This window comes from Ascaphus truei, chromosome 21 (assembly GCF_040206685.1).
Source record: "Ascaphus truei isolate aAscTru1 chromosome 21, aAscTru1.hap1, whole genome shotgun sequence".
Taxonomy (NCBI): Eukaryota; Metazoa; Chordata; class Amphibia; order Anura; family Ascaphidae; genus Ascaphus; species Ascaphus truei.
This window is the reverse complement of record NC_134503.1, coordinates 3185950-3206782: the sequence shown is the minus strand read 5'-3', so window position 1 is coordinate 3206782 and position 20833 is coordinate 3185950. Positions and strand designations below refer to the sequence as shown.

Below are 20833 nucleotides of genomic sequence, written 5' to 3'. Positions count from 1 at the left end.
ATAAACGCTGGAACGCATGAGTCATCCCATGGCACAAAAATCTGCAAGAAGCACAGGGCTTACTAAATCAACTGCTAGAGAACAAGCCTTAACCTCTTAATGTCCAGACCGAAGAGCGCAGCAGTAAGGGTGTGCAAAGCCCATTTCGCGAGTCCCACTCTCAATGCCCATCACCCACACCACGGGCATGGGCTGTGCACATATCAGAGGCAAGCTATAAAGAGAGGGAAGCTGCCAACTTGCACTCTCTCGCTGTGGTAACATAGCGATAAAGGCGAGCGCTCACTGGGTTCCGAGACACACACTGGGAAGATGGAAGAAAGTTGCTGGCACACTTGGCATCACCCACCTATAAAAAGTATTCCAAACAACTTCCAATGAGAAAAAGACCACACTGAAAAATAAAAAGAACTGTGTAAAGGGTCAAAGCAGCACTGGTCTCTGCACAGTGCCACGCTATGTAGCAACCTTTATAATACTATCTGGTCCCTAGAAAAAACCAGCACCTTCTAGTTAAAGCAGCAATCCACCCTAAATAACTCCCATTATTTTATTTTTTTACAGATTGAAATCAGGGGGGTTTCTAGAGCGGAACCACACTATTTGCAGCTCCAACTCCTGGTGAAGTTACCGGAACTACTTCCTGGTTTTTATAGTGAATTTAAATAGTCATCCAATAGGATGTCACAACTGATGTTGCAGCTTCCTTTTGGTCCAAGATTAGACAGCCATTTTGTTTCCCCTGAGGGAGATTTAATCACGGGAATTGAGGGTTCCAGGACCTGAATAGTGGAGTTTGGCTCAGGGGACCCCCGGCTCCCACCCTGTAATAAAAAATAAATAAGAGGGGTCTAGAAAAATAAACAAAAACTGAGCAGGAAGTACTGCCCTTCTAATGTCAGATAGCAGCCCCAGTAACTACAGAGCGCCCCGCATGGCAGACTGCACAAAATGCACAGGTAATCCCCAAACTCAGCAGGGCGAGGGGAACAAAATCACTAGGACTAGAACCTAGGGGGTAAAAGTAAAAACAAAGCAAGAGGTGAATTCCCTGCACGGAGACCTCGCTTATAACCCTTTCAGCGCCAGCCCTAGCGATCATGCATCCTCTCCCCTAAGGGATCACGTGGCTGCCTGCTGTTTCCTGGGACAGGAAGAGGTGGGGTCCTTCTCTTTCAGTTTAGCTCGAGGTCAGCTCTCTGCAACGCGAACGCCACCTAGAAAACAAGCCTGAGGCCGTGACGTACAGCGTATGTCATAAGGGTCCCCGGGGGTGACACACCGACGATCAACAAGGCACCGAAGGGGTTAAATGAGAACCTACAAAACCTACCAAACAGACCCTTCTGGTGCAACATGTTATATAAGCCAGAGAACCGTTCATGCTTCAGCAGGGGTCTCAAACTCGGTCCTCAAGGGCCACCAACAGGTCAGGATTCCAGGATATCCCCGCATCAGCCCAGGTGGTACAGTCTCCGACTGAGCCACTTGCGCTGAAGCAGGGATATCCTGGCAACCTGACCTGTTGGTGGCCCTTGAGGACTGGCGTTGCCCGCTCCCTCCCCCGCATTAGTGTCATGATGTGTATGGAATTAAAGCCGCAGCACGCACTGCCCTGGCGCTTTGTTTACGGTGAAATGATGGGGTGTCTTGATGCAGCACTGCTGTGGTTCTACCCCTGGGAGTAAAGAAATGGTGCACTTTACAGCGGATGAAAACGCACGACAACTTCTTCATGAAATCCTTCCCTCTGCCTGGTCCTCACCAACACATTAGTTAAAAAAAAATACAAATAAATAAAAAGACAACAATCATCGTGTCATAAAAGCACATTTAAGGCCCCTTCCCAGCTGCTCCACAGCCAGTTTTGTTGCGATATTGTGCTGCTGGAAACATACGACTGCAAAGAAGCCGAATTGGACAACCGGTAGGAAATGAGGACCTTTAAGCCTTAGAAAAAGCAATGCGTTACGGGCTCCTCTGGCAGCAAAATGGTTAAAACGCAGAGCATTAGAATAAAACGCATGGCCTGATTTTTAAAGCATATATGAGAATTACGCGCAGATTTTAAAAAAAGGTACCAATAAATTTTCGCAATGGGAAGTTAGAACAACATCCGTCCCTCAATCTAACTGAAAAATAAAAAGCCACCCTCAAAACGAAAAGGAAATGTTGCAAATGAGGTCATTTCAGGGTCCACGTGCCTGGCAGGACCACGGGACCTTGAATGTGTCACACTGGAGCAAGGACACGCAGTAAGACTGGAAGCAGCAGGGCCCGAGCCCAGCCTCCGGAAACTGCACATCTCCTGTTCAGAAGCGTTGTACAAAAACAGCCCAAGTGGTGCGCACAGCCTGCAGTCCTACCTCCAACAAGCGCTGCACGTACTGCCGAACACGGGGATAACAACAACAACAACAACTTTACATAGGGCTTTTCTCCCAATAAGACTCAAAGCGCTTCAGGTACAAATAGGGAAAAAGAAGAAAACATGCAAGGTTACAAACGAGACCAAACACCAGGACAGGTACAATACAGGATGGGACGGTACTGTAGCGATTAAATGCCGGACAGGTTGTGGGTCAGTAATTAAATGCCTGGGTAAGCAGGTAGGCCTTGAGCCTGTTTGTATAGATTGCCAGAGAGGGGCCTCTCGGGCTGTACGAGGCAGACTGTCCCAGAGAGTGGGAGCAGCGTGGCTAAGAGCTCGGCTGCCAAAGGAAGTCACGGGGATCCTGGGAACAGTTAGGAGCCCTTGCACCTGCAGACGTAAGGGAGCGTTCGTTCTATCAGATGAGGATTATTATTTAGAAACATTGCACATACATACAGTGCCGACAGTGTACGCAGCGCCATACATAGAATTTTGCATTGCAGGACTCACTGCCCTGTCGAGCTTACAATCTAATTTTGGTGCCAGAGGCTCAGGGAGATAAAGTGCCTTGGCCAAGTCCCAAAGAGATGACAACAACTTGAACCAGGTTTGCCCCCATCAGCACTACTCAGCCCAGTAATTAGTGCAACAAGAAATGTGGGACGCTTTCCAGGCTGCTTCAAATGTAAACACCTCTTATTGTACAGCTAAAACTCCATGCACCGGCTTATGGGTAAAGCATATCTTACAATGCATTGAATTATAGGCTACAGAGAATTGGCTGTATGGACCACTGAAAACACTGAACAGAATTAAATGGGAGACCAGAATACATGAAGGCTGAAGAGGCATTTACATCCCCCCCAAAAAATAAAAGAATAAGCTCTTCACCCTAAAATAAAAAAAAATATATATTTTTTTTGTTAAATGCGAGGTCAATATCAAAAGTCTGAATTCTATGGACCGGTCTTTAACCGAAACCACCCACTATCTGTTATTTCAATCGCTTCCTCTGCCAATCTCCACATGCCACTTGGTGCCTAAACATCAGGCCCTGTGTAAAGCCCATGAGGCTCCTCTCCGAATTGGACAAATGATGAAGAATCAAAACAGGGAGCATAAGAGGAGGTACAACATAAAAAACAATGACACTATAAAAATGGCTAGAAAGCCTTGCAACACAATCCCATATTCAACACCGCTCACCAACGTTGGTCAAATTATGCCTCAACATAGGGTGCAAAGTCTAAAGTCCGAACAATGGGAACATTACGAGCTCTGGCACAGCTGGGCAGTTTCATGTTTTTATGTGGAACCCTGGTAAGAAGGAACTTTCTGTTCTCTGTCTATGGCGGAAGAACAAACCAACAGAGCAAGAGGAACGAACCTGTACCAATGACTAGTGAATGCTACTTCTTACCACCTGCCTGCGTATAGTAACAAAAAAAGGTGCAACTTTCCCCTCTCTTTATCTATATAGGAAGGACTGATTTTATACCTGTGGTTACACGGCTATTACCGACAAAACATGGGCTGCGAGAATGAAAACAAGGCTGCAACAGCTGTCACTGGCTTGTTAATGAGAACAGGACGGAAGGGGAGGAGAAGGAATCAAAGCAGGATGTCCCGAGGTCTACTGTACTTGAATACAGAATATATTAGGGTGGTTGGGGGGGGAGGGCAGGAGATCACTCCAGGCAGAATTCAGTTCCAGCTGTGCCATCCATGCCCCTGTGTGATCTTGCTTAGTGACACTCACTGGTACTAGAATCCATCATGGACACTACATTTGTGCAACAGATTTATGTATTTGGGATGGTGATACTTTTCTTCTACTAGAAACATTTTTTATATGCAATACGCCATCTTATCAGCTGCTTTGACCAATGCCAAGTTTCAACCAATAAAGGTAGAAAACAGACAATTGAATTCTCATCTCTGAACATGCCGCTGACAAGCAACTAAAAAACACAAATTACAAGAAATTTAGGAAGGGGTGGGGGAGGGGGAGAAGAGAAACAAAATAATGGAAATACCTATAGCATAAGCTAAATATTTAGTGGACGGGCAACTTTATAAGCCATTTCTACCTCCCACAGATGTTGGTCAATTATTCTTTTCACGCCAGCACTTTTGATTAATCCAACAAAATGAGCATGCGCCTGAAGATCAAAGAACGATAAGCTGGCCTGTTACGGAGTGTCCCGTATTTACACAAAGGGACCGGCAACACAACTACGCAACTGCTTGAGTTATGATGCAAACACTATTGACAAGTTCTGTAAAGCTGCCTTCGGTCCCCACCTTTGGGTGCACCTGTGTGTGAGCACATCTCCACGGGTCTGTGTCAGTAATATAGGTTGTGTTAGAGTAGGTGCTCGGCTTACTGCAAGCTCCTCTCTCCCTGCACAGAGACAAAAGCAGGACTTCAGACACAACACCTGAGCGGGAGACGGGGGGCATCACACCAACAGCCCAGAACGGCATTGTAGTAACGTTTTGTATTGGCGCCAACATATTTCAGCCTTGTGGTTACAGTTGTCAGAAACAGATGTTCAAACAGCTTTTAAAACGACCTCTGTGGAGGTGCATCTATTGCTAACTAGATGCCCAGGAATTACACAGTTTAAACACTTTCACTGCTCGAGGTTTCCAGCTTCATGTATCTGGGAGATTTCAGGTCTGAGAATAAACTTTGTGGACCAGTTTTATATAACTGCGTAGTCATGTGACGGACATTTAAAAAAAAAAAAAATTATTATCAAGCAGCGTATAAAATGTCACACGTTATACTTATTTGCAGGTCACATCCTATAATCCTCATCTGGGGTTTAACGCAGGGGTGCTCAACTCCAGTCCTCAAGCCCCCCGCCCCAACAGGTCAGGTTTTCCTAATATCCCTGCTTCAGCACAGATGGCTCAATCAGTTTTTGACAGCCTCTGATTGAGCCACCTGTGCCACAGCTGGGATATCCTGAAAACCTGACCTGTTGGGGGCGAATGAGGACTGGAGTTGAGCCCCCTTGGGTTAACCACTGTGTGTGTGACAATGTTGTCAAGCAGATTTTTTTATTGGACCGGTGCAAATGCATCCAAATAGTAGGGCTCGCCCCTTATTGTCAAACTCTGATCTAAATGATGCTGCGTTCTCCAGTCAGCGGGCAGACTTAAAAAGGTATGTACGTTTTGCCAGCTCCGTACAGGTCAGGCTGGATTGTGGAATACCACGGTAGGAGGACCACAAGCATATTGCAATGTAATTAGAGAGGCATTTAAAGTTGTAATGAATATCATATATCAACATTTTGCAAGCCGTTATAACATCTGCACCATATATATTTACATTGGCTTAACTTACAAGTTAGTTTCAGTGTAAAAAAGTACACTTACCTACCTAAGCAACTAGCAGGAACAGAGAGTTCAAGGGTCACAGGCTGAAAAGCCCTGATATATGGTCTATCATTTAACTAATGCATACATGTTGTGTTTGAACACACTGTGCTCATTCAAAAGAGCTGTAATTCAGCAAAACAATAACAGGTAAATTGGTATTTTTTGTTATAAAAAATAAAAATATAGCTGTTACCTTATGAGTAACAGTAAGTGCACCTTTAAGGTATAAGCTTGGAGACAGCAGCTACTGAGCAATGTGTTGATGCAGTAACTGAGTCAGCACCTAAAAGGAACAACATCAGGAAATATTTTGCTGGTGTCCATTAAATGTATTTTTACATGAAGGGGGAGGGAGAGCGCCCTTATCAGAAAGGCCAGTTCAGGATACTTCAGTAAACTTCTTCCTAGGGGGATATGAAATGTAACTTTCACAAGCTGCTTTAAAGCAGGGGTAGCCAACTCCAGACCTCAAAGTCCACCAACAGGTCAGAAGTTATGCAGGATATTACTGCTTTAGCACAGGGGGCTCAATCACAGTCAACGACAGCACCACCTGTGCTGAAGCAGGGATATCCTGAACACCTGACCTGTTGGTGGATTTGAGGGGTGGAGTTGCCGCCCCCCCCCCCATTCCCGCTTTAAAGAACACAAAACGCTTCATTCATCCAGACCAGCAGCGCTGATGAGGGGCGGTCTTGTTTACAGTTAGTAGTAGAAATATGCGCAGAGCGACTTGGAGAGAAGTACCGGGAATGTGGGTAACATTTTCTGGCGTCTGTAACACATTGAAAAGCAGTATCCATTGATGAATTAAGAAAAAAAGCATGTACCTTCTTTATTCTAACACACATGCCTATTTATACTCGTGACAAAGGCCCAGAAATGGAATAGATTAAAGTAGCATTAGTCATAGGATCATAAGTGAAAAAATGGCCATTCATATTTTCAGAGGCGCATTTTTATAACAACATCAGTGATTAAACTGAAAGAGGAAGGTAATGAGCATAGTACAAATGGGAATCATTAAACCATCATTTACTTCGACTGTGAAGTATAATGTAGACCCATTACACTGCCCCATTTTGCTTTTTCAGATCAGAATGGCATGCTGTAATTGTTGATATGGGTATGGAAATAAAAATTGGCGATATGTGATGTAATAGAGCAGAAAAGGTAACGCAACCTGAAATATCCTGAAAAGGACCAAAGAACAGGACAGTCTTTTTTCCAAATTAAGTTATAGCAGTCTTTTGGTGCTCCCGCCTCACTGCACAAATCAGCAGGGCCATGCACCAACAAGCTACAGGGAAAGTTAATGATGGTTTGGGCAGTCAAGAATAATACCCTACTCCACACCACAGACAGCCTATGCCAGATGCTCCAAATTCCAGTTGAGGGAGAGAGGATGGGGTAAAGACAGATTACACTACTTTGAGAAATGAGGGGAAAGGCATGTATGGACTACACACCCCAGAATGCATTGCAACAAAGCAATTCTGCATAGATGTCTCTTGCAGCAGACAGGAGAAGGTTGTTGGAGCAGAGCTGCTGGCCATCACTTGCATGCCCTTTACAGCTGGAGCCACCTGCTGAGGTTGGTGCACCCGGAGAGAAGTGAGCCTTTCCCAGGTGCAGCAAACAGCACAGATCTGCCATAGGGGAGGAGATGAGATATGAAGTATGTTCCATAATCTCAGCCTTCAGCAACCAACAAATTCTCCCTTTGTGAACCATTTGCTGTACACAACTGGGCAATGTACAGCTAAACACGTAATTAAATGAATGGTTTGTGCACCCGAGTAAGTAGCAATTACCTGCAGGCGATCTCAGAAGCAAGAGTTGCATCTACTAACGCATCCCATAAATAACTTATGGAAGAACTCTAGTAACGGATATCTTTTATTGGAACAGCACAGAAATTCGAACACACACAAAACAAAAACCACTGCATTAGAGCAAAGACATCCAGAGACTGTCCCACACAAGGAGAGGGGCCTTAAAGAAACATCTCGGAGACAAAACCGAGATTCCCATGTAAGGAAATAAAAACAACACTTAAAAATAAGCATCACCAAGCAACAGCAAAATGCCCGCCCTTATCTGCCCGACTCCCAGCCTGCTACCAATGCCCGCCATATCTGCCCAACTCCCAGCCTGCTACCAATGCCTGCCATTATCTGCCCGACTCCCAGCCTGCTACCAATGCCTGCCATTATCTGCCCGACTCCCAGCCTGCTACCAATGCCCGCCATTATCTGCCCAACTCCCAGCCTGCTACCAATGCCCGCCATTATCTGCCCAACTCCCAGCCTGCTACCAATGCCTGCATTATCTGCCCGAATCCCAGCCTGCTACCAATGCCCGCCATATCTGCCCGACTCCCAGCCTGCTACCAATGCCCGCCATTATCTGCCCAACCCCCAGCCTGCTACCAATGCCTGCATTATCTGCCCGACTCCCAGCCTGCTACCAATGCCCGCCATATCTGCTCGACTCCCAGCCTGCTACCAATGCCTGCATTATCTGCCCGACTGCCAGCCTGCTACCAATGCCCGCCCTTATCTGCCCGACTCCCAGCCTGCTACCAATGCCCGCCATATCTGCCCGACTCCCAGCTTGCTACCAATGCCTGCCATTATCTGCCCGACTCCCAGCCTGCTACCAATGCCCGCCATATCTGCCCGACTCCCAGCTTGCTACCAATGCCTGCCATTATCTGCCCGACTCCCAGCCTGCTACCAATGCCCGCCATTATCTGCCCGACTCCCAGCCTGCTACCAATGCCCATTATCTACCCGACTCCCAGCCTGGTACTACAAGAACCCAATCACTACAATGTATCATCACAAAGCTAAGGCGGCGGGTGAAATAATGACCAGTAGTGGGGAGTGAGAAGATGTGGGGGGGGGCTAAGTGGGACACACTTTCTTGCAGTAGACCAAGATGGCGTAATTTATTTTGCCGTTTGCAACTAAACCTTTTTGCTGATATTTAAGTGTCTTCATGTCACTCCAGCATCATATGGGTTAATGATTCAGTTTAAACTGTGTGCATGTTTAACCCCTTCATTTCCCAGTTTTTGTTGTTTTTTTAAACCGCTTACTAACTGGGTTGGTAATTACAGCCTCGCAGTGCTAGTTGCCATGACAGTCACATGCGGCACCTGGATAGCTTCGAAACGGCTGGTTCTGTCAGCACAGATCGTGAAAATCTCACTAGCAAAGTGCTTCTTCGTAGTGAAGGAAGTCTGCGTGGGATGGAAAGTGAATTTAGTGATAGGCTTATGGGTGATGGCAAATCAACCAAGAGGGAAGCCTGTAGGGGATTGGGGTGAATGGAGGGGGACACAGATAGAGAGGGGTGCAAATGTACAATGGTGGGATCATCCCCCCCCCCGGGGGAGGGGGGTGGAGACATTAAACACTCAGAGATGGGTCTTTTCACAATCCAATACAGGTCTTAGGCACAAGAGGTCAAAAAGGAGACTGCACTTGTGCTGCAAATGCCAGCCATTCATAATCCTAAAATATGTGTGCACAGGTGACAGTAATAAGAGGATACCCCGTGTATTACGCAGGTAAATGTTGTATCCATCAGATACAGGTTTCTCTTTAATGCTTATGATTTGTTTAGAGAAGTGCAGCAGCATTTCCAAACGTTCACATTTGAGGTGTAAGAATTGCACACCTTGGGGTAGTTGGGATTTGTTGCGATGCCTTTTAGGAAACCAACGTGCGTATTTCATGGATGAAATTAAGCTTTCCAATCCTTTACAGGTTCCCAGTTCAAGTGCACTGTGTGTGCTGTACGTCACGGGACTGTGCACTTGAAGGAGAGACCTGTAAGGTTTTTAAAAGTTCTGTACACCATTATTTTATTCATAAAGAACTAAAATACTGATAAGTAAAAGGTGTCATAACCTACAAGGAACATTTCTCCAGGATCAATACAGTTGCTAGAACTTTGAACTGCTCCTTGAGAATAGTTATACGCATTTCACATAGTTCAAAACTCATGCCTTAAGTATCACCAGACTTCGCAAAATTCTCTTCTTTTTTTTTTTAAATGGCATCAGTGTGGAAATAAATTTTACATTTTTCCAGGAGGGAAAAAATAAATTAAGTTCCAGAACTACATTTTGTACCAAATTTGGATCCATTCTATGACCCAGAGATAAGTTCGTTCCAATCTCGTCTGGAAGTCAAAATGTGACCATTTGAAAATGGGGGTTAAGAAGAAATTGGCAGCTAATCTACAAATACCACAAACAAACCATTCAGTGACAGAGACCCTTCAAAGAAATAAACGCTGAGAGTTAGAGATGCGGGATCTCGGGGTTAGTAGTGTTCGAAGGGACGTTTAAAAACTCTGCCATAACAGAAGAGATCAATGACAGACGGGTGGGGAGAGGGATCAAACGTGCGGCAACAATTCGCAACACAGGAGAGGATGGGAGCGATAATGACATTTACAGAGTAAGCTAATTGCAAGAGGATATACTGGGGCCACACCACTCATGCCTCTCAGCCACATAAGAGGTTACAGGGCTATTTAGAACAGTCACATATAGGAAATCAGCGTTTATTTCCAGCAATGCATTTGTGTCTGTGAGCACCAGTGACAGACATTGAGATGTCTGGTGATTGGAACCTAGAATATGGGGTGTGCGACTCAGGTTAGTCTGGACCCAATGCACCCTCCAAACTAAGTCATATCATACATACGTAAACAAGCAGCTCATTCCCGTTTCTTACACCTGGCTCAGGCTGCTCAACAAGAAAGTGTCACCTCCTCAAACGTATTGTAGCAAATAGTTTTCAAAACCGGATCGGGTCGGGGTGGGGGTGCAAGAACCGGACACGCAGAGCGGCAAGATAGATCTCGTTACAAGAAGTGCATCATAACTCCTATTGCCGACCCACCACAGGGCACAGTTGGAACAAAGTACATTAATACATTGATGAAAATGACGCACTTGGCACCCATGTTGCTTTCAAATTGCCTTCATACATACACCCCCTTAGTGACAATGAAGGATGCAGGTGACCGGTGGTGGAGGAAGAGCGATTATGCTCTGCAGGGGGAGAGCGAGAGACTGGGACATGCAGAGATACAGCTTGCGTGTAACATATTGAAGCGCGCACGCAGCTGACAGAACAGCTCAGATTGAGAGAGTGCATGGGACATTATGATCTAAACCAGCTGCAAGGCGGTGATATAGGACAGTATTAGCATATGAGTGCCAGCTAAGACACTGTATGCAGCAATGAGTAATACATTCCTGGGATCACCGACACTCACTACCGACACTCACTGCCGCCACCCCCGCCGAGGACGCAGGGTTCACGAATAAATGTTGTGATATAGAATATTTCTGTGTTGCTCTGTGAGATGGGGGTAGGTCAGCGCATACACGAGGGTGTGATAGCATGTCACAATATACCACCCACTATAATCACTTGTAGGATGCATCCTGTTTAATAGGGAATGTACAATATGATTTAGAGAATATACACGATAAAAAACACCCAATATCAGACATCACTGGAAACACATTTCTGTAGGGTGGGGGCATGTCAGCCTATCACAAGCACCTGTGAGCAGTTCAAATGTCCTGTCATGATATACACCAGCATCACGATAGAACCTCCCGCTTCCTCTGCAGGGTTGGCATGCATCAGGATGTGAAGTGATTGCATGCATGTAAACACACACAGTAAACGGTATTACTGCACGTCGCAGTATGTCATGATGACATCTACACACTCCTTCCCTCGTCAACATGCACAGCGACATGTTCCGTCACTACTCTGATCACATCGTCGCGACATGACACCACGTCAGCACACATACGCCAGGGGTATCAATCAATACGTTGCGTCATTACACATCATATCCCAGTGACATGACACGCGCTCCCCGCGCATCGAGCCTTACCCCTGCACAGTAATGAGCTGGGTGTGTTACATTATTATGTGCAGCTTCTAGTTGGATGGCGCCGACATGGTCCGCGGGCGCAGTACCGCGTGGGACGACAACAACACTGTATTGCAAGAGCACATGTATGCAAGAAGACAGGCAGGCAGCAGGAAAAGCGGACAATCTTACAATGCAGTGCATGTCAATACATCATGACATGACACCCCTTCAGCATGTCCTGTCACGACATGGCACCCCTTCAGCATCCCCCTCACCAAATCCTGTCATGACATGACACCCCTTCAGCATCCCCCTCACCACGTCCTGTCACGACATGACACCCCTTCAGCATCCCCCTCACCACGTCCTGTCACGACATGACACCCCTTCAGCATCCCCCTCACCACGTCCTACCACGACATGACACCCCTTCAGCATCCCCCTCACCACGTCCTGTCACGACATGAAACCCCTCACTACGTCCTGTCACCCCTCACCACGTCCTGTCACGACATGGCACCCCTTCAGCATCCCCCTCACCAAATCCTGTCATGACATGACACCCCTTCAGCATCCCCCTCACCACGTCCTACCACGACATGACACCCCTTCAGCATCCCCCTCACCACGTCCTGTCACGACATGAAACCCCTCACTACGTCCTGTCACCCCTCACCACGTCCTGTCACGACATGACACCCCTTCAGCATCCCCCTCACCACGTCCTGTCACGACATGACACCCCTTCAGCATCCCCCTCACCACGTCCTGTCACGACATGACACACCTTCACCACGTCCTGTCACTCCTTCAACATCACCCTCACCACGTCCTGTCACTCCTTCAACATCACCCTCACCACGTCCTGTCACCCCTTCAGCATCCCCCTCACCACGTCCTGACACCCCTTCAACATCCCCTTCACCACGTCCTGTCAGGACATGACACCCCCACCCCCCCCACACGTGTCCCCCCTTTGTCACTAGTGTCACTCACTAGTGTCACTACCTGCCAGTCCCTCACCCCCTCACATACTCACTTCCTCTGCAGGGTGGTGGCCGGGCTGTTGGTGTTGCTGTGACCTCCGCCGGCCCCGGGACTCGAGCTGCGGGACGCCCCCCGGTTGGTCCTGTCCCCCCGGTCCCTGCCGGTTGAGTGCGGGGTTTCCCGGGCCCGGTGGTGGTGGTGGTGAGGCGGCGGTGGTGGCGGGGTGGGATAGGCCTGGCTGTGGTAACCCGCCTGGTTCTCCCCCCGGTGATGGTGATGATGGTGACCGTACCCCCCACACCCTCCTCCTCCTCCTCCTCCTCCGCCCGCTTCCCGGTAATCCGCCCGCTGCTCCCGCTCCGCACGCACCGCCTGCTTCTCCCTCAGCTCCCGGTTCTCCTGGCTGATCCGGTCCAGCTGCACCTCCAGCTCCTCGATGCGGCGCCGCTGGGTCTCCAGCAGCTTTTGCTGGCTTTCTATGATGTTGTTGAGTTCCAGCAGGTACTCCACAGCCCGGTTCGGTGACTCCTGACCCCCGGGGCCGGCTCCCCCGTCCATGGCAGCGGTGGTGTGTGCACTGTCGGAGGGGGCTGCTTAGCCTAGGCGGCCGGGCATGGTGCCGGGGGAGGGGGGATGGGGACCCCGCACGATATGACCGCGGCGGTTGCTGCAGAGACACTGCGCACTGACAGGCGGGAGGAGCCGGGGTGGTGCGGGCGCGCGCGGCGGACTCCCCAGCCCGCCAATCGCAACGGGCCAGGAGGCGCGCTCTGCCCACCTTCAGCCTATCAGAAGTGGCAAAACGGTGAGCAAAAAAAAACGGGGTGCGCGAGCGCACCTCTCCGTGTGCGTGGTGAAGAGAGGTCACGTGGGGAGGGGGGGGGGGGTGTGGCAAGGAGTTTGGAGAGTGAAGACTACAAATCCCAAGACGCTTTGCGAAGGTACCGAGGCAACATTGATTTGGAAGCACTTTGTGAACTGGCCTGGCTGCAACTGGTGTCTAAGCAGTGATGCGCAACATGTTTTTGGTTAAGGAACCCTATCATTATATTGTAAAATTGTAAGGAACCCCAACCCTCTCTAATAGCGCCTCTGAGATCAGATGCATTGTAAGGAACCCCAACCCTCTCTAATAGCGCGTCTTAGATCAGATACATTGTAAGGAACCCCAACCCTCTCTAATAGTGCGTCTGAGATCAGATGCATTGTAAGGAACCCCAACCCTCTCTAATAGCGCGTCTGAGATCAGATTCATTGTAAGGAACCCCAACCCTCTCCAATAGCGCGTCTGAGATCAGATGCATTGTAAGGAACCCCGACCCTCTCTAATAGCGCGTCTGGGATCAGATGCATTGTAAGGAACCCCCGACCCTCTCTAATAGCGCGTCTGAAATCAGATGCATTGTAAGGAACCCCAACCCTCTCTAATAGCGCGTCTGGGATCAGATGCATTGTAAGGAACCCCGACCCTCTCTAATAGCGCGTCTGAGATCAGATGCATTGTAAGGAACCCCCGACCCTCTCTAATAGCGCGTCTGAGATCAGATGCATTGTAAGGAACCCCAACCCTCTCTAATAGCGCGTCTGGGATCAGATGCATTGTAAGGAACCCCGACCCTCTCTAATAGCGCGTCTGAGATCAGATGCATTGTAAGGAACCCCCGACCCTCTCTAATAGCGCGTCTGAGATCAGATGCATTGTAAGGAACCCCAACCCTCTCTAATAGCGCGTCTGAGATCAGATACATTGTCAACCTTTCTATATTTGGTACAATTTTCAAATGACCTAAAAATTGCAAGGAACCCGTTAGGGATGCCTGCGAAATCCAAAGGTTCATAAGAACCCCTGTTGAAAAACACTTCTAGAGGGAGATGGATGACATTGTAGTGGATGCTGCTTGGCTTCCTGGCAGTTCCATGTTGGCAGCCATTTTTAGTTCCCAACAGTTTAGAAGACCTGTCAGCCCTTACTGTCAGCCTGCTCCATCTCACCCACTGCTTCACATCTGCTGCTCCACTATGTAAATGTGTAAACTGGCTTCCCATATGCTCTAGAATAACATTGAAAATCCTAGGTCTGATTTACAGAAACTCAACATATCCGCCCTCATCTCCAAATACTCTCCTAAACACCCCCTTCGTTCTGCCCATGACCTCCATCTCTTCTCCCTTAATACCTCATCTCGTCTGAAGATGGGTTCAAATAAATGCAAACAATGGTAATATGCCGCACACAAAAAGGAATGTAACTAAATACAGTTACCGGTCGGTGCTGCTAGTTCTGGGAGCACCTGTCAGAGTAATCCAAAGTCAGTAAAAGGAAATGGATCCAGAGCACAACAGATTTTGTAATCAAAAGTAGAAATGTATTAGCCACACAACGTTTCGACCAAACAACCGTGGTCTTTATCAAGTCACACGGCATCACTTGATAACGTTGTTATAAATACATTTCTACTTTTGATTACAAAATCCGTAGAGCTCTTGATCCATTTCCTTTTCAAATAGATGTCCCACCTTTCAATATATATCAAAAAGTCCACAGCCCGGTTCTTTTCTCAATTTAATCTGAGATAATAGAAACCATCTGTTACAGCGTCATTTCCGTCCGTTACATCATTCGGGCGCGTAGAATGGAGCTATAGAGTGGGAAATCGTTAGCTGGCTTGTTCTTAGCTTGGTGGTAAAGGATTCTGAATTCTATAAATCCAAATGTAATCTTTACACATTTTTCCTGAGCCAGTCTACACATAGCAATCACCTGTTTCTCTCAGTGTCAACCCAAAATGTGCTTAGTCAATCATCAATGTTTAAACCAATGTTCCCTCATTTGGCAATATTTACGGATTTAGAAGACCCTTTGTTCTGTCACTGAGTAACTATAGTTACTCCTGTGTTCCTTATCTTTTAAGACCTCTCTCTATTGTATTGTCTTTTATTATTTAACTAACATTTGAATTCAAACTCTTGACCACATACTATTCAACTCAGCAAACATTAAACATACCGAGTTTCTAAATCACATAAAACATTTCTACACCTGCCTGTCTTCAGACTGATTTATCTTCTTATCTTTGCAGAGGCAGTTTATCATTTCCCAATATAATTTCTAACTTAACACTAAATTACTTATTTTAACTAGTTAAATGCTGAATATGTGTATATAGAGAATATAGCATCATTAATATTTAGGCTTGAAATCTTCCTCTCTTCACCGCCTTCTGGTGCGTGCGTCTGCAGGGGGCCAAGGTCGATGTATGAGGTGTATAGTATTGTTATGCTTGCATTCTGTTTATGTGATTTATATCGCTTTGTACCCCTATAGCACCGCCCTGCAGAATATATTGTCGCTTTATAATTAAAGGATAATAATATTCAGCAAGCAGCGCTGATTTGCAGTCGGTCTCACCGATGTTTAGCTTGATGTTCTCCGGAACTTCCACTGGTCCCACTCATTCAAAATTAAACTTTTCCATTCAAAATGTATTTTGCTTGGGGGCCAGAATCCCCACAGCTAACTGGTTTGAACTCTCCGGGGATTACATTTTGGTTATAAAGTATAAATATCTTCTGAACCAGGTGCTCCCATTGGAAAAACAGCAACATTTCTTCCCTGGGAGTTCCACCGATCCAAATAATGTCCAAACAACAACACATGGATGGACCATTTAAGATGGCCGCCTCCACCCTGGTTCCCTTTTCTCCATAAATACCTGTAAGATGAGTGTCAGTGGGCCACATGCTGTTTTTATCTACGCTAATAAAGTGACAGGAGGAGAGAGAAGGCATGCAGGTCTTTCTGGGTGAATGATGAGAGGTCTGGTAACAAGGCAAGGGTGTTTTAAGGAGCCGGATACACTCAGTATCAATATACAGTGCAGCCCACTACGGTCGCTTAACCCCTTCAGTGCTAGAGAATCCTGCTACACACCACGGTTAAACGCTTGACACAAGAATCTGTTTCCGTTCCGATGCTGTTCGCGCCTTTGAAACCGTGTGTGTAACATCTTGCTATTACGTTACCCCTAAGTGTTCTGGAATGTTCCATTGCAATGTTTCGTCCTAGAATAATAATGATTAGCGCAGGGGGCGGCCAACTCCCGTCCTCAAGGGCCACCAACAGATCAGGTTTGAAGGATATCCCTGCTTCAGCACAGGCGGCTCAGTCAACAGATATCCTTAAAACCTGACCTGTTGGTGGCCCTTGAGGACTGCAGTTGGAATTGAATGTAGAAGTCAGGGGAAAGATGTCTCCTGCTGCCCCTCGGATGTGTGGCTGCATTAACAGAAACGCGACCTCGTGGGGAAGGCACAGAACTCACACTACACAGAGACACTGTGCCAACTCCCACATCCCCGCAGGAAAGGGGGGGACGGAGGGATGTGCGAAGGGAGAGAAAAATACACCCACCCACACACTGACAGAAGCAAACGCTGGCACAATCCAGCTCTGTGCATCTCTTGAATGTGTCGTAGCCCTTCTCTCCCTGACCCGTTCTGCCACATGTCCAGGAACGGCTAATGTGGTGTACCTGGCAGGTACTCGGGTTTTATTGTGGGGCAGGTAGCAAATTACAGAAAGGGGTATTCAAAGAGCAAAATACAGGGGGGGACACAGGGAAATGCCCAGGGGTATAAAAGACTGCGCCGGTAAAACAACATACTGTGAGCACGGAATATCCCAGCGCTGGAGAGCTTACACTCTAATGAAACCTGTAGGTTTAGTTATAGGGAGAAATATAGGTTTGCATGCTGAGAGTGGGGTTACTGGCTCTGCACTTTAATCCCGGCTGTGCTGCAAAGCTATGTAATGCGGCAGGCAGAGGCTTATGGGGGTTTGTGTTAAAATGGACAAGAAGTAAAAGGTGGCATTGTGAGCTCATTTGCATGTCATTACCCAGAATCCCTGGCTGCAGTGGAAGCGCAGCATGCTGGGAGATATTATAGGGGGAGGGCAGGTTTGCAGACCTGGCTGAGACGGGTGAACGTGCTCACAACGTGGGATTTTTATTCGCTGTGCCTTTGTAATCAGAACGCGGCTCTAAATGCGGAGCTGAAGTTACACACCGCGAAAGCGTCTGCATCATTTACTCATTGTAAAAATGTGCGCACACAACATGGTGTCCACAAACCGCTGTGCACGCATCCTCACGCACACACTGGGCCCCAGCTCTTGCCCAACACGAAGGCTGCGGACATAGTGCGGGCGTGACAGAGCGAAAGTAGGCGCGATCTGTGGATGCAGAGGACGCGCGCGACGGGGAGGTGTGGCCATGACATCACCAGGCTGGTTCGCCCTCATTGGTTCAAATGCTCATGACGCGGCCGTCACACGAAAAATAAAAAAATGTTGTCTACTCCAAAGCGCCACATCGCTTCACATAATGGTTTTGTTCGTTGCGCACGCACTATGGCTGCTGTCTTATGCACCCTTCAAGGATGCATTAGCATTGCAAGTGTTCAGCGTCTATGCAGCAGCACATCACTTATCCTACACACTACTGCAGCAGCGTTCTGCAAGCCCTCCACCAACACTGCGTGACTCACAGTGACTCACACTAATACCCACTGATGCAGGGACCCTGTGGGGGGAAGCCAGGAAAAGCGCCACGATAAGAAGCCAGAGGGTTAATAGCTGCACAGAGCTGGGCCCTTGTGACATGCAAGAATCACACCAGGAACTGGCAGTGACCTTTCCAGGCTGCAATTACTGGGAACTGCTGTGTGAGCGAGGAGGCGACAGAACAAGCCCACGAGACGACTGAAGTGTGTGTGTGTTTCGGAGATTCTCCTTCACTACAATTGTGGTGGAATATGTAGGTGCCTTAAACCGTATAAAAGGACAGTGGATGGAACAAGTGGGGGGCGGGGGGGCAGGGGGAATATGTGTATTAAAAAATATTGTTGTAGGGGGAACGGAAGAAAAGTGAAAGAGAAGGGACAGACGAGGCAGGCAAGGTGGTACTTATTTACTGCAATTTCTGTGACAGTGCCAGAGACAGACTGCAAGCTCTTCGGGTCAGTTTGCAGGTGTTCAATGCACTTCTCATTTTGGACCATATTTCACCGTGCGCACAATACATACATACATACATACATACATACATACATACATACATACATACATACATACATACATACATACATACATACATACATACATACATACATACATACATACATACATACATACATACATACATACATACATACATACATACATACGCAAGAATGTGCACAGCACTTTACAAAATAGACATTACAATACATGGACTTAGAGCAGAAAAAGTGCATCTCATACATGCACGCAGTGTCCCCTATATACTGTACAAGTACGCAGCATCCTATATACAAGTACAGCAAAAATAATCCAACCCAGGGAGCGGACAAGGTAAAAAAAAAACCCCAGCAAATGAATTGAAGGAAGATGTGCAAGGCAATATGAGGTTTATGTTCCCGTATCCCCTCACCCCTCCCCAATATCCCCTCACCCCTCCCCAATATCCCCTCACCCCTCCCCAATATCCCCTCACCCCTCCCCAATATCCCCTGAAGACCTCTCACCGGCAGACTAGAAAGATGCAAAACCATAAAAAAGGAACTCTGACACATAACATTTCTACTTTCTTCTATATTGCACTTTCCAGACCACGGCACCCCCACCCCAGCACTCCTACACAACAGGACAGGCCTTCATACCCACCTCGAAGAATAGTTACCCCTGTAGTTCAAGCGGCGGCCAACGCCAGTTCTCAAGGGCCACCAACAGGTCAGGTTTGCAGGCTATCCCTGCGTCAGCACAGGTGGTGCAGTCTAAGACTGAGACACTGATTAAACCACCCGTGCTGAAGCAGGGATATCCTGCAAACCTGACCTGCCCTATTCTAACCTATGAAAGTACCAATGTATCCCTGAGCTTCTTCCTACTTCTCTCGTACTGCGCAGTAGCACAGCCTCGTCGGGACAGAAATGGGCGTTGTGGAATTGCTGTTGGCTTAACCCTTTGCTGCAAGATGGGGTTAAGGACCATGGCAACTCGCCCTCCATCTGTGTGTTTGTTCCCTGTAGCTCCTCCGCCACCCGAACCTCACCTCTGCTGGCTTGTTCTTAGCAGCTTTTTTTGTTCTCTAACGATTATAATTAGTATGCAGAGAGAGGATTAGTCAACCAAAAGTACAGACACAAATATCCATTAAAACTCTTCAATGCCTTTGATGGCAATTGGACTCCTGCTATGCCATGGTGGAGCTCGGGGAGGTGACGAGACGTTTAAGAAGGTGGGCTAGTGACATTTGTGCGTCAGGGTTAAACCTCACACACTGGGTGAGCACCCAGCACACACCTTAAAACGTTCACCGCTAGAAATTTGATGCACTGAAGGAACTGGTGCGGTTACATTTTGGACCTGCCCATTGGGCTCGGTGCAGAGAACAGATAAGTACGAGAAGGCAGACGTCTTTCACCTGCCCATTCGTGGGTAGGAATAGTATGCCAAGCACATTGCCACCTGCTGGCAATCGCAGGTGACCGCAAGGCAGAACGCTGTGATCAGTGGCTGTGGGGTGAACTTACGACACAATGAAGAGCAAGACGAAATGCCGACTTGCAGTCATTCCATATAAAAAGCAACAAGTTCTCCATGAAGACGCCCAGCGTTCTGACCCTGCACTTTCCAGCCTCCTCTTACCCCATGGCTTGGATATTCCCCCATACCCAGCTTCTGGTAAAAGCGGTAATACCCCATACAAGTGCAAGATTGGGGGCGCCACATGCCCAGGACGAGACGCTCGGCGCCGCGTGCACGAGACAAGAAATCGCCACCACGAGCACAGGACAAGACGCTCGCCACCCACAAGACGCTCGCCGCCGCGTGCACAGGACAAGACGCTCGCCGCCGCGTGCACAAGACGAGACGCTCGCCGCCGCGTGCACAGGACAAGACGCTCGCCGCCGCGAGCACAGGACAAGACGCTCGCCACCCACAAGACGCTCGCTGCCACGTGCACAGGACAAGACGCTCGCCGCCCACAAGACGCTCGCTGCCACGTGCACAGGACAAGACGCTCGCCACCCACAAGACGCTCGCCGCCGCGTGCACAGGACGAGACGCTCGCCGCCGCGTGCACAGGACGAGACGCTCGCCGCCGCGTGCACAGGACG

At 47.9% G+C, this 20833-nt stretch overlaps 2 protein-coding genes across 11 annotated transcripts in view; one reads left to right on the top strand and one right to left on the bottom strand.

Moving 5' to 3' along the window:
- The window catches only part of IQSEC2 (IQ motif and Sec7 domain ArfGEF 2), a 73476-nt gene extending 60079 nt beyond the window's left edge, over window positions 1-13397 (bottom strand). For 2 of the 10 annotated variants that reach the window (XM_075578470.1, XM_075578472.1), the window contains exon 1: window positions 12726-13397. In XM_075578470.1, the coding sequence (XP_075434585.1) occupies window positions 12726-13231 (506 nt within the window). In that variant the 5' untranslated portion in view covers window positions 13232-13397. Of the gene's footprint in view, window positions 1-11421; window positions 11457-12725 lie in introns of those variants that run through there. The other 8 variants (XM_075578476.1, XM_075578482.1, XM_075578475.1 and 5 more) reach the window with 6 other exon arrangements.
- RIBC1 (RIB43A domain with coiled-coils 1) overlaps window positions 1-20833 on the top strand; it is a 538781-nt gene that overhangs the window by 485742 nt on the left and 32206 nt on the right. The window lies entirely within an intron of this gene.